At 39.1% G+C, this 13,825-nt stretch overlaps 1 protein-coding gene across 7 annotated transcripts in view; it reads right to left on the bottom strand.

Moving 5' to 3' along the window:
- The window catches only part of ULK4 (unc-51 like kinase 4), a 646,083-nt gene that overhangs the window by 386,326 nt on the left and 245,932 nt on the right, over window positions 1–13,825 (bottom strand). For all 7 annotated transcript variants that reach the window (XR_002785708.2, XM_064274755.1, XM_064274756.1 and 4 more), the window contains one exon: window positions 12,624–12,716. Coding sequence is in view for 6 of the 7 variants with exons in the window: in XM_064274755.1 (XP_064130825.1) it covers window positions 12,624–12,716 (93 nt within the window). In the remaining variant the exon portion in view is untranslated. The remainder of the gene's footprint in view (window positions 1–12,623; window positions 12,717–13,825) is intronic.

Here is a 13,825-nt window from a genome sequence, read left to right as displayed (position 1 = left end):
CATCTCTAAAATCCCATCATTCTAAAATTCATTTTTATTATTCCTGCCATAAAACAAATAGCTTTAATACTTTTTGGGCATACTTAAATGCTAACTACTCTTCTTAGATACAGAACATAAACATTTTCTGCAATTCGAGACATGAGCTAAATTTTCTTCCAAAAGAACTCAAAGAAGTTAAAATTTAATCTGTTTGCTAAGGAAGATTTGCTGAAAGCTAATTAGTTCTTAATAGAAACAAGCTATCGGGGTATTGCTGCTCTCCCAAAGATCAATGGTTTGGTGCAACCTACTGTAAAATTACGGAGAGAGAAAAGGGCAGAGCTCAGGGAAGCCAACGCATTCCTTCATACAATAAAACTGCACCATCCTGGCAAAAAAATTCACCCCTCTGTTATAAACACAATAAACCAGATCCATCAGGACAGTGGTACTTATTTAAAAAAAGAAAAAAAAACTGTCAAGTACAATGCAGATTTGATCATGCTCTGTGGCACAGTGGTTAAAGTGCTCAACTGCGAACCAGAAGCTCAGCGGTTTGAAACCACCAACAGCTCCACAGGAGAAAGATGTGGCCGTCTGCTTCCGTAAGATTTATAGCCTTGGAAACCCTATGGGGCAGTTCTACTCTGTCCTGTGGGGCCACTATGAGTCGAAATCAACAGCAGTGGGTTTGATGTGGGTTTTTGTCCTTTATTTGAAGGGGAATGGTAAGATTTTGAGGACGTCTTTGTCCACTAAGAAACCTAAAAATAAGAACACACAAAAATAATAAATGCTTCACCTGACATAAGACAGTTTAATGTCCCAATAGTTATTATTTGGTACTCTAAACTGTTAACATGCACAAGCTAAATGAAGATGCATATCCTTCAAAGAATCTGATGTGCAAAGATCCAATTAATAAGTTACTTAGATTTATAATAAACGGTTCATGGTTATTTTCATATATCCAGAAATCTATTTGCATAACAATTAAGGCAGTCTGTTCTTGATATACATTTACAGTCAAGTGTTTTGCCTAAAAAACATTGCCACCAGTCACTTGGGAAGATGTTATCGGTTAACAAGTTACTGCTTTAGGCCCTTGTCAAAATCAGGGGTGACAGTCTTTTCAGGGCTAGGCCTAATTTTTTTTGGTTACAATAAGCAAATACTAAACCACAAATAAAAGTAAATAATAAAAATTAGATAAAGAACAAAGATATTATCTGATGCAAAGCAGTAAAACCAGAAACGAAAAACAAGAGACAACTTTCACTTACCAGAATAGCAAAGATCGAACACTTTTATACGCTAATGTGATAAAGGCTTGGCACAAATATGCACTCTCAAACACATCTGGTGGAGAGTAAACTGGCACAATCTAGATGGAAGGCAATTTGTAACATCTTTCAAAATTACAAATGCTTAGATCAAAAAATGACTCAACGGCACCTAACAACAACAAACACCTACATTTAAAAAGAAAGATCTCAAATCAATAACCTAACTTTTGAGAAATTAGAAAAAGGAGAGCAAACTAAGCCCAAAGCTACCAGAGGGAAAAAAATAATAAAGATCAGAGAAAAAAATAAATGTAATAGAAAATTAACAACAGAATCAATTAAAACAGAAGTTTTTTTTTTTTTTTTTTAATAAAATACACAAAAGCTTAGCTAAACTTACAAAGAAAAAGAAGATACAAATATCCAAAATCTAAAATCACAGTGGGGATATTACAAGCAACCCTAGAGAAATAAAAAGGATCATAAGTGAATAATACCAACAATTGTACACTAACAAATTAGATAACTTTGACGAAATGAACAAATTATTGGAAACACATAAACTACCTACATTTACTCAAGAAGAAATGGAAAATCTCAACAGATCCACAAGCAAAAAGATCACATCAGTAATCAAAACCCCACAACAGCAAAGGAGAAAAACAAAAATAAAAGTGCTGAACCATATTGCATCGCTGGAGAATTGTAACAAACATTTATAGAAGAATTGACACTGATCTTTAAAGTCTTTCAAAAAATAAAAGAAGGAAACACTTCCTTACTTATTCTACAAGGCTCGCATCATCTTAATACCAAAGTCAGACTAAGACAGTGTAAGAAAACTACAGACTGAATCTAACACCATATTAAAACCGTTATACACCATCATCAAGTGGTACTTATTCCAGGAATACTGGGGTGGTTCAATGTTAGAAATTATTCAATGTAATACACACATTAAGAGAACGAAGGAAAAGAGCCAAGTGACCATCTTAATGCAAAGAATATATTACAAAATCCAACACCTTTTCATGGTAAACACACCCAACTAACTACGAATAGAAGGGAAATTCCTCAATATGATAAAGAGCATTTATAGAAGCCAACAGCTAACATCATAATCAAAGGAGAAAGACTGAGAGCTTTTCCATTAAGATAGGGAAAAAGACAATGAGATCTACTCTCACCATGCTATTCAATACTATACTGGAAGTCTTAGAGCAATAGGGGAAGAAGTAGTAACAAAAGGTATCCAAATCAAGAAGGAAGTAAAACTACCCGCTTTCTCAGATGGAATAATACAATATATGGAAAATCCCAAGAGACTCACAAGAGAGCTATTAGAGCTAACAAATGAATTCAGCAAAGTGGCAGAACACAAGGTCAACACACAAAAAATCTGTTCGGTTTCTATACACCAATAATGAACAATATAAAAAGGAAATTAATAAAATAATTCCATTTATAATAGCATCTAAATGAATAATACCTAGGAATAAACTGAACCAGGGAGATGAAAGATTTGTGCACTGAGAACTATAAAACACTGCTGACAGAAATTAAAGAAAACCTAAATAAATGGAAAGACGTTCCATATTCATGGGTTAGAAGACTTAAATACTGTGAAGATGGCAATACTGCCCAAAGTGACCTACAGATTCAACACAATCCCTATCAAAATTGTAACAGCTTTCTTTGCAGAAATGGAAAATCCAATCCTGGAATTTATACAGAATTTAAGGAACCCAAAATATACATACGTAGAGACAGAAAGAGCAAGAGATCTCAAGGAAGTGGCTCACACAGTTGTAGAGGTTAGCAAGTCCAAAGTCCATGGCTCAGGCATCAGGTTGTAGGCTTCTCCTGACTCATGTAGCTGCAGGGGCTGACAAACCCAAGATCAGCAGGCAATAGGACAGGGCACTGGTTCAAGCGCCAAGAACTGGAAGTCAGATGATGACAAACTGGATACAGGATCCACAGCAAGCAAAAGCCTGCAAGCTTTGTCAAACGTCCATATATACTGGATGCAGGCCATAACCCCAAGCAAACTCCCCTTACAACTGCCTGGCTAGTCACATCATGGAGGCGACTGCGTCGTATCACAAAATGGAAGATAACTGTATCAGTACATAAATGCCAAACCACTGGGAATCATGGCCCAGGTAAGTTGACACACAACCTCAATCACCACATGGATCAACCACCTAAATATAAGAAAACCATAAAACTCTTGGAAGGAAAAAAAAGGGGGTAAACCTTCAAAGACAAAGTATTCAACAACGGATTCTTCGATATGACATCAAAAGCATGAGCAACAAAAGACAAAGGATAAACTGGACTTCTAAATTAAAAAATGGGAGGCATCAAAGGACTTCACAAAAAAAAGTGAAGAGACAACCTACAGAATGGGAGAAAATATTTGACAATCATGTATCTGGTAAAGATTTAATATCCAGAATATATATATATATATATATATATATATATAAAAAGACAAAAGGTGGCGGAGACAAGATGGCGGACTAGGCAGACGCTACCTCGGATCCCTCTTACACAAAGACACGGAAAAACAAGTGAATCGATCACATACATAACAATCTACGAACCCTGAACAACAAACACAGATTTAAAGACGGAGAACGAACTAATACGGGGAAGCAGCGATTGTTTCCAGAGCCTGGAGCGAGCGTACCAGTCAGGTACGGCACAAGCACAGAGACCTGCTCCACCCCCCTGAACTAACCCCGGGAGGGGGACCAGCTGGTTCCACGGGCGGCGTGGGACGCAGCCGGTAGGAGAAGTCCCCGGGAGGCAGTGACTGGTCTTGGAGCAGAAAGAACAGCATCCGAGCCGGGGAACCATCCTGCAGGGATTTGGACTGCACGCAGGTACGCCATAAACACGGAGAGCTGCTCCACCCCCCTGAACTAACCCTGGGAAGGGGCCCAGCCAGGTCGCGCGGGCGGCGTGGGACGCAGCCGGTAGGAGAAGTCCCCGGGAGGCAGTGACTGGTATTGGAGCTGGGAGAACAGCATCCCAGCCGGGACACTCGGTCACGGCACAAGCACGGGGAGCTGCTCCACCCATCTGAACTAACCCCGGGAGGGGGCCCAATTGGCTCGCGGGGCCGTGCCGGCCCCGCGGCTGGAGGGACAAGAAGTCCCTGGGAGGCAGCGACTGATTTTGGAGTCGAGAGTGCACCGTCCCAGTAGGGGAGCCTTGACGCTGGGTGTGGGGCTGGAAGCGGAGGATCTGACCGTGACTCCAGCGGGCCAGACCCCCCGGGGGCAATCTCCACACAGCCAGCACACATAGGCGACGCGCCCGCGAGAATCTCAGATATAATATTCATTCCAAGCAAGACAAGCAACTCTGGCTATATTCTGAGGTGCTACTCTCCTATCTCTCTGTTCCCTCCCCCACCCTCCCCAGGCGGCTTCATTAACATCTGAATAGCCTGAGCCAGAGGGAGAACTCTGATAGGGATCTGACTGCATTTTTTTTTTAGCAGATTTTCTGGAAAAACTAGTTTCCCAGTGATGCCTCGGAGACATCAAACCACTTAAAGAAGCAGACCGTGACAGCTTCTCCAATCCCCCAAACAAAAGAATCAAAACCTTTCCCAAATGAAGATACAATCTTGGAATTATCAGATACAGAATATAAAAAACTAATTTACAGAATGCTTAAAGATATCACAAATGAAATTAGGATAACTGCAGAAAAAGCCAAGGAACACACTGATAAAACTGTTGAAGAACTCAAAAAGATTATTCAAGAACATAGTGGAAAAATTAATAAGTTGCAAGAATCCATAGAGAGACAGCATGTAGAAATCCAAAAGATTAACAATAAAATTACAGAATTAGACAACGCACTAGGAAGTCAGAGGAGCAGACTCGAGGAATTAGAATGCAGACTGGGACATCTGGAGGACCAGGGAATCAACACCAACATAGCTGAAAAAAAATCAGATAAAAGAATTAAAAAAAATGAAGAAACCCTAAGAATTATGTGGGACTCTATCAAGAAGGATAACCTGCGGGTGATTGGAGTTCCAGAACAGGGAGGGGGGACAGAAAACACAGAGAAAATAGTTGAAGAACTCCTGACAGAAAACTTCCCTGACATCATGAAAGACGAAAGGATAGCTATCCAAGATGCTCATCGAACCCCATTTAAGATTGATCCAAAAAGAAAAACACCAAGACATATTATCATCAAACTCACCAAAACCAAAGATAAACAGAAAATTTTAAAAGCAGCCAGGGAGAAAAGAAAGGTTTCCTTCAAGGGAGAATCAATAAGAATATGTTCTGACTACTCAGCTGAAACCATGCAGGCAAGAAGGGAATGGGACGACATATACAGAACACTGAAGGAGAAGAACTGCCAGCCAAGGATCATATATCCAGCAAAACTCTCTCTGAAATATGAAGGCGAAATTAAGATATTTACAGACAAACACAAGTTTAGAGAATTTGCAAAAACCAAACCAAAGCTACAAGAAATACTAAAGGATATTGTTTGGTCAGAGAACCAATAATATCAGATACCAGCACAACACAAGGTCACAAAACAGAACATCCTGATATCAACTCAAATAGGGAAATCACAAAAACAAATTAAGATTAATTAAAAAAAAAAAAATACACATAACAGGGAATCATGGAAGTCAATAGGTAAAAGATCACAATAATCAAAAAGAGGGACTAAATACAGGAGGCATTGAACTGCCATATGGAGAGTGATACAAGGCGATATAGAACATAAGAAGTTAGGTTTTTACTTAGAAAAATAGGGGTAAATAATAAGGTAACCACAAAAAGGTATAACAACTCTATAACTCAAGATAAAAACCAAGAAAAACGTAACGACTCAACTAACATAAAGTCAAGCACCATGAAAATGAGGATCTCACAATTTACTAAGAAAAACGCCTCAGCACAAAAAAGTATGTGGAAAAATGAAATTGTCAACAACACACATAAAAAGGCATCAAAATGACAGCACTAAAAACTTATTTATCTATAATTACCCTGCATGTAAATGGACTAAAAGCACCAATAAAGAGACAGAGAGTCACAGACTGGATAAAGAAACACGATCCGTCTATATGCTGCCTACAAGAGACACACCTTAGACTTAGAGACACAAACAAACCAAAACTCAAAGGATGGAAAAAAGTATATCAAGCAAACAATAAGCAAAAAAGAAGAGGAGTAGCAATATTAATTTCTGACAAAATAGACTTTAGACTTAAATCCACCACAAAGAATAAAGAACGACACTATATAATGATAAAAGGGACAATTGATCAGGAAGACATAACCATATTAAATATTTATGCACCCAATGACAGGGCTGCAAGATACATAAATCAAATTTTAACAGAATTGAAAAGTGAGATAGATACCTCCACAATTATAGTAGGAGACTTCAACACACCACTTTCGGAGAAGGACAGGACATCCAGTAAGAAGCTCAACAGAGACACGGAAGATCTAATTACAACAATCAACCAACTTGACCTCATTGACTTATACAGAACTCTCCACCCAACGGCTGCAAAATATACTTTTTTTTCTAGCGCACATGGAACATTCTCTAGAATAGACCACATATTAGGTCATAAAACAAACCTTTGCAGAGTCCAAAACATCGAAATATTACAAAGCATCTTCTCAGACCACAAGGCAATAAAACTAGAGATCAATAACAGAAAAACTAGGGAAAAGAAATCAAATACTTGGAAAATGAACAATACCCTCCTGAAAAAAGACTGGGTTATAGAAGACATCAAGGAGGGAATAAGGAAATTCATAGAAAGCAACGAGAATGAAAATACTTCCTATCAAAACCTCTGGGACACAGCAAAAGCAGTGCTCAGAGGCCAATTTATATCAATAAATGCACACATACAAAAAGAAGAAAGAGCCAAAAGCAGAGAACTGTCCCTACAACTTGAACAAATAGAAAGTGAGCAACAAAAGAATCCATCAGGCACCAGAAGAAAACAAATCATAAAAATTAGAGCTGAACTAAATGAATTAGAGAACAGAAAAACAATCGAAAGAATTAACAAAGCCAAAAGCTGGTTCTTTGAAAGAATTAACAAAGCCAAAAGCTGGTTCTTTGAAAAAATTAACAAAATCGATAAACCATTGGCTAGACTGACTAAAGAAATACTGGAAAGGAAACAAATAACCCGAATAAGAAATGAGAAGGACCACATCACAACAGAACCAAATGAAATTAAAAGAATCATATCAGATTATTATGAAAAATTGTACTCTAACAAATTTGCAAACCTAGAAGAAATGGATGAATTCCTGGAAAAACACTACCTACCTAAACTAACACATTCAGAAGTAGAACAACTAAATAGACCCATAACAAAAAAAGAGATTGAAACAGTAATCAAAAAACTCCCAACAAAAAAAAGCCCTGGCCCGGACGGCTTCACTGCAGAGTTCTACCAAACTTTCAGAGAAGAGTTAACACCACTACTACTAAAGGTATTCCAAAGCATAGAAAATGACGGAATACTACCCAACTCATTCTATGAAGCCACCATCTCCCTGATACCAAAACCAGGTAAAGACATTACAAAAAAAGAAAATTATAGACCTATATCCCTCATGAACATTGATGCAAAAATCCTCAACAAAATTCTAGCCAATAGAATCCAACAACACACCAAAAAAATAATTCACCATGATCAAGTGGGATTTATACCAGGTATGCAAGGCTGGTTTAATATCAGAAAAACCATTGATGTAATCCATCACATAAATAAAACAAAAGACAAAAATCACATGATCTTATCAATTGATGCAGAAAAGGCATTTGACAAAGTCCAACACCCAGTCATGATAAAAACTCTTACCAAAATACGAATTGAAGGAAAATTCCTCAACATAATAAAGGGCATCTATGCAAAGCCAACAGCCAATATCACTCTAAATGGAGAGAACCTGAAAGCATTTCTCTTGAGAACGGGAACCAGACAAGGATGCCCTTTATCACCGCTCTTATTCAACATCGTGTTGGAAGTCTTAGCCAGGGCAATTAGGCTAGACAAAGAAATAAAAGGTATCCGGATTGGCAAGGAAGAAGTAAAGTTATCACTATTTGCAGATGACATGATTATATACACAGAAAACCCTAAGGAATCCTCCAGAAAACTACTGAAACTAATAGAAGAGTTTGGCAGAGTCTCAGGTTATAAAATAAACATACAAAAATCACTTGGATTCCTCTACATCAACAAAAAGAACACCGAAGAGGAAATAACCAAATCAGTAACATTCACAGTAGCCCCCAAGAAGATAAAAGATACTTAGGAATAAATCTTACCAAGGATGCAAAAGACCTATACAAAGAAAACTACAAAGCTCTACTACAAGAAATTCAAAAGGACATACTTAAGTGGAAAAACATACCTTGCTCATGGATAGGAAAACTTAACATAGTAAAAATGTCTATTCTACCAAAAGCCATCTATACATTTAACGCACTTCCGATCCAAATTCCAATGTCATATTTTAAGGGGATAGAGAAACAAATCACCAATTTCATATGGAAGGGAAAGAAGCCCCGGATAAGCAAAGCACTACTGAAAAAGAAGAAGAAAGTGGGAGGCCTCACCTTACCTGACTTCAGAACCTATTATACAGCCACAGTAGTCAAAACAGCCTGGTACTGGTACAACAACAGGCACATAGACCAATGGAACAGAATTGAGAACCCAGACATAGATCCATCCACGTACGAGCAGCTGATATTTGACAAAGGACCAGTGTCAATTAACTGGGGAAAAGATAGCCTTTTTAACAAATGGTGCTGGCATAACTGGATATCCATCTGCAAAAACATGAAACAGGACCCATACCTCACACCATGCACAAAAACGAACTCCAAGTGGATCAAAGACCTAAACATAAAGACTAAAATGATAAAGATCATGGAAGAAAAAATTGGGACAACCCTAGGAGCCCTAATACAAGGTATAAACAGAATACAAAACATTACCAAAAATGATGAAGAGAAACCCGATAACTGGGAGCTCCTAAAAATCAAACACCTATGCTCATCTAAAGACTTCACCAAAAGAGTAAAAAGACCACCTACAGACCGGGAAAGACTTTTCGGCTATGACATCTCCAACCAGCGCCTGATCTCTAAAATCTACATGATTCTGTCAAAACTCAACCACAAAAAGACAAACAACCCAATCAAGAAGTGGGCAAAGGATATGAACACACATTTCACTAAAGAAGATATTCAGGCGGCCAACAGATACATGAGAAAATGCTCTCGATCATTAGCCATTAGAGAAATGCAAATTAAAACTACGATGAGATTCCATCTCACACCAGCAAGGCTGGCATTAATCCAAAAAACACAAAATAATAAATGTTGGAGAGGCTGCGGAGAGATTGGAACTCTCATACACTGCTGGTGGGAATGTAAAATGGTACAACCACTTTGGAAATCTATCTGGCGTTATCTTAAACAGTTAGAAATAGAACTACCATACAACCCAGAAATCCCACTCCTAGGAATATACCCTAGAGATACAAGAGCCTTCATACAAACAGATATATGCACACCCATGTTTATTGCAGTTCTGTTTACAATAGCAAAAAGTTGGAAGCAACCAAGGTGTCCATCAACGGATGAATGGGTAAATAAAATTGTGGTATATTCACACAATGGAATACTATGCATCGATAAAGAACAGTGACGAATCTCTGAAATATTTCATAACATGGAGGAACCTGGAAGGCATTATGCTGAGCGAAATTAGTCAGAGGCAAAAGGACAAATATTGTATAAGACCACTATTATAAGATCTTGAGAAATAGTATAAACTGAGAAGAACACATACTTTTGTGGTTACGAGGGGGGGAGGGAGGGAGGGTGGGAGAGGGTTTTTTATTGGTTAATCAGTAGATAAGAACTGCTTTAGGTGAAGGGAAAGACAACACTCAATACATGGAAGGTCAGCTCAATTGGACTGGACCAAAAGCAAAGAAGTTTCCGGGATAAAATGAATGCTTCAAAGCTCAGCGGAGCAAGGGCGGGGGTCTGGGGAACATGGTTTGCGGGGACTTCTAAGTCAATTGGCAAAATAATTCTATTATGAAATCATTCTGCAGCCCACTTTGAAATGTGGCGTCTGGGGTCTTAAATGCTAACAAGCGGCCATCTAAGATGCACCAATTGGTCTCAACCCACCTGGAGCAAAGGAAAATGAAGAACACCAAGGTCACACGACAACTAAGAGCCCAAGAGACAGAAAGGGCCACATGAACCAGAGACCTACATCATCCTGAGACCAGAAGAACTAGTTGGTGCCCGGCCACAATCGATGACTGCCCTGACAGGGAGCACAGCAGAGGACCCCTGAGGGAGCAGGAGATCAGTGGGATGCAGACCCCAAATTCTCATAAAAAGACCAAACTTAATGGTCTGACTGAGACTGGAGGAATCCCGGCGGCCATGGTCCCCAGACCTTCTGTTGACACAGGACAGGAACCATCCCTGATGACAACTCATCAGAAATGAAAGGGACTGGTCAGCGGGTGGGAGAGAGACGCTGATGAAGAGTGAGCTAATTATATCAGGTGGACACTTGAGATTGTGTTGGCAACTCTTGTCTGGAGGGGGGATGGGAGGATAGAGAGAGAGGGAAGCAGGCAAAATTGTCAAGAAAGGAGAGACTGAAAGGGCTGACTCAAGAGGGGGAGAGTAAGTGGGAATAGGGGGTGAGATGTATGTAAACTTATATGTGACAGACTGGATTTGTAAACGTTCACTTGAAGCTTAATAAAAGTTATTAAAAAAAAAAAAAAGACAAACAACCCAAGGAAAAAAATGAGCAAAGAACTTAAATAGACATTTAACCAAAGAAGCACAAATAGCCAATAAACACATGAAACATGTTCAATGTCATAGTCACTAGGGAAGTCGAAATGAAAACCACAATGAGATACCATACTTCACCCCCAGTAGGATGGCTATTATCAGAAAAACGGAAAACAGCAGGTGTTGGTGAGGATGTTAAGAAACGAGAACTCTCACTCACTGTTGATAGTACTGTAAACAATTTGGTAGTTCCTCAAAAAGATAAACACAGAAATACCATATGTCCCAGCAATTCGCTCCTAGGTATATGTCCAAAAATATATACTAATGATTTGAAAGCAGGGACTCAGGCAGACTCATACGTCAATGTTCACTGCAGCATTATTCACAATAATGAGTAGAAAAAACCGTGTCCATCAACAGATGAACACATAAGCGTAATGTGGTGTATCCATACAAAGGGATTACCCGGCCATGAAGAGAAATGGCGTTCTGCTATATGCTGCAACGTGGATGAACCTTGAAAACTGTATGCTGAGCTGAAATAAGTAACTCAAACATGAAAGGACAAATATTATATGATCCCACTTATAGAAAATACCTAGAATAGGCAAATGTATAGAAATAAAGTTTCCTGGTGGTGACCAGGGGTGGTGGGAGGGGAAAGGGAGGAGCCATTCCTTAAGGAACACTGAGTTTCTGTTCGGTGTGATGAAAACATTTAGGAAAGCATAGTGGTGATGACCACACCCATGGCAAATGGAACTAATGTCACTGAATTGTACACACAATAGAGGTTGAAACGGCAAATGTTTTGCTACATACATTTTACCACAAAAATTATATTAAAAAAAAAAAAGAGATCTACTGGCAACTTTGAAGGTGCACTTTCCAACTCCAAAGTTCTCAGCTGTCACCTGTACAACTAAAACTAGTTTTCTTGTTTGAAGGCAAGGAGGACCTCCCACTCTCTTCCCGTTCTGTGGACCTGGGTGCTCTCTCAGAAGCTCTTCTCTGCAACACTGAAAGCAGTTACCACTATCCTAGGAACTACTTTCAAAAATTTGGGGATCTCTCTCTAGTTTCTTCAATAAAGGCCAAAACTCTATACTACTTAATAATACTTTGTCAACTACATAAAATGGCCAGCAAGTAATAGCCTATAAATTCTCTATAGAGATTTAAATAAAGAATTGTTCAGTACAATATGAGGCACCAATTGACTTTTTTTTTTAAGTACATGTGTCAGTATTTCTCTTTAAAGCATTTATCATTTAAAGTGTCATGCACTGCACAGTGTTTTGCAAATTTCAATAAGGGGCAAAAATGTGAGAACAAGAGTCAAAACAGCATGAAAGATGGATATTACAAATTATGAAAAATGAAAATGTGAAAAATCACAATCTCATCATCTTTAATAACATTCTCAGCCCACCAAAGATCAATGAGAGACAAGACTAGGGAATCTAGTTATAATACCTGGTAAAAGTCGGGTTGTGTTCAGTCATAGCAACCAGCAGCTTCAGGGCATAAGCTGGTACTGGGTCAGGCTCTGTGAGGATGTGTTCATACCTGAAATGATAAAGGGAATAAAAAGGAATACTCACTTAAACCCTCCTCTAAACAGTAGAAACGATATACCCTGAGGTGCAAATATCTGGGGGGAAACAAAGAAAGGTTCTGAAATAAACTTGTGAGCTATAGGACCTACACACGTTACTTAAATCCCACGAAGCTTCAAACAGCGTCACTTGTCAAATGGTGATGATGGTACTGACCTGCCTCAGAGGGGACTGTTGAGGGAAGGATTTAATGAGATGAACAATGTAAAACAATTAGTACTGAGCTTGGCATATAGTAAGAGACTGATGAAGGTTAGGCATTTATGTCAGGGGTCCCCAAGACCATCCCCACATTCAGAGATTTACTCAGCATATTGTACTCATGGCTAAGTTTTATTCCACTAACAACGTAAGCATATACAGCTGAATCATAAGGGAAAAGAGACACAGACGGAGTCTAGAGGAATCCATGCTTGCTCTTCCCAACGATCTCTCCCTCCAAAGAGGAGTCACACAGAGTGCACTCTTCCCCTAGTATTGAAAATGGAGCAAGATGTACACAACATTTCCACCTAGGGGAGACCATTAGGCTCAGTGATCAGGGTTTGCACTGGTGGCTGGTCATGTAGGCAACCTGCTATGTAATGTACCAAAATTCCAGACTCCCAGAAGGAAAGCAGGGGTACAGCATAAGCCGTATTGTTTGCACCAACAGTATAGGCACAGTGAACTGGCCTTACCAGTTGGTTAACTGTTGACTTAGGACCCTCTGAAAGCCAAGTTCCCAGATGCCAGTCGAGGGTCAACTCTGCAGGCAGGCATAGCAGTCATAGACCTGTCATGTTAACTCTTTTCTGCACAGCACTCTTACTATTAAATACCTTAAAATCTCAAACTGAAATTATTTCCAGAAACTAAAACTCAAAAGGCCTTTATCGAAAGTTTTCACAACCAATTCAGATGGCTCTCCCATGCTGGGAAGAGGCTGGTCTATATACTGCAACCTGTCTATTTAGGTTTAGTTGTCCAGTATACAGCACCGTGTAGATGCACAATAAAAAAATGTCAAATGCATGAATGAACAAACCAGCCAATCAACCAATTTTACTATTTCTCTTA

This window comes from Loxodonta africana, chromosome 22 (genome assembly GCF_030014295.1).
Source record: "Loxodonta africana isolate mLoxAfr1 chromosome 22, mLoxAfr1.hap2, whole genome shotgun sequence".
Classification (NCBI taxonomy): domain Eukaryota; kingdom Metazoa; phylum Chordata; class Mammalia; order Proboscidea; family Elephantidae; genus Loxodonta; species Loxodonta africana.
This window is presented reverse-complemented; position numbering and strand designations above follow the sequence as displayed.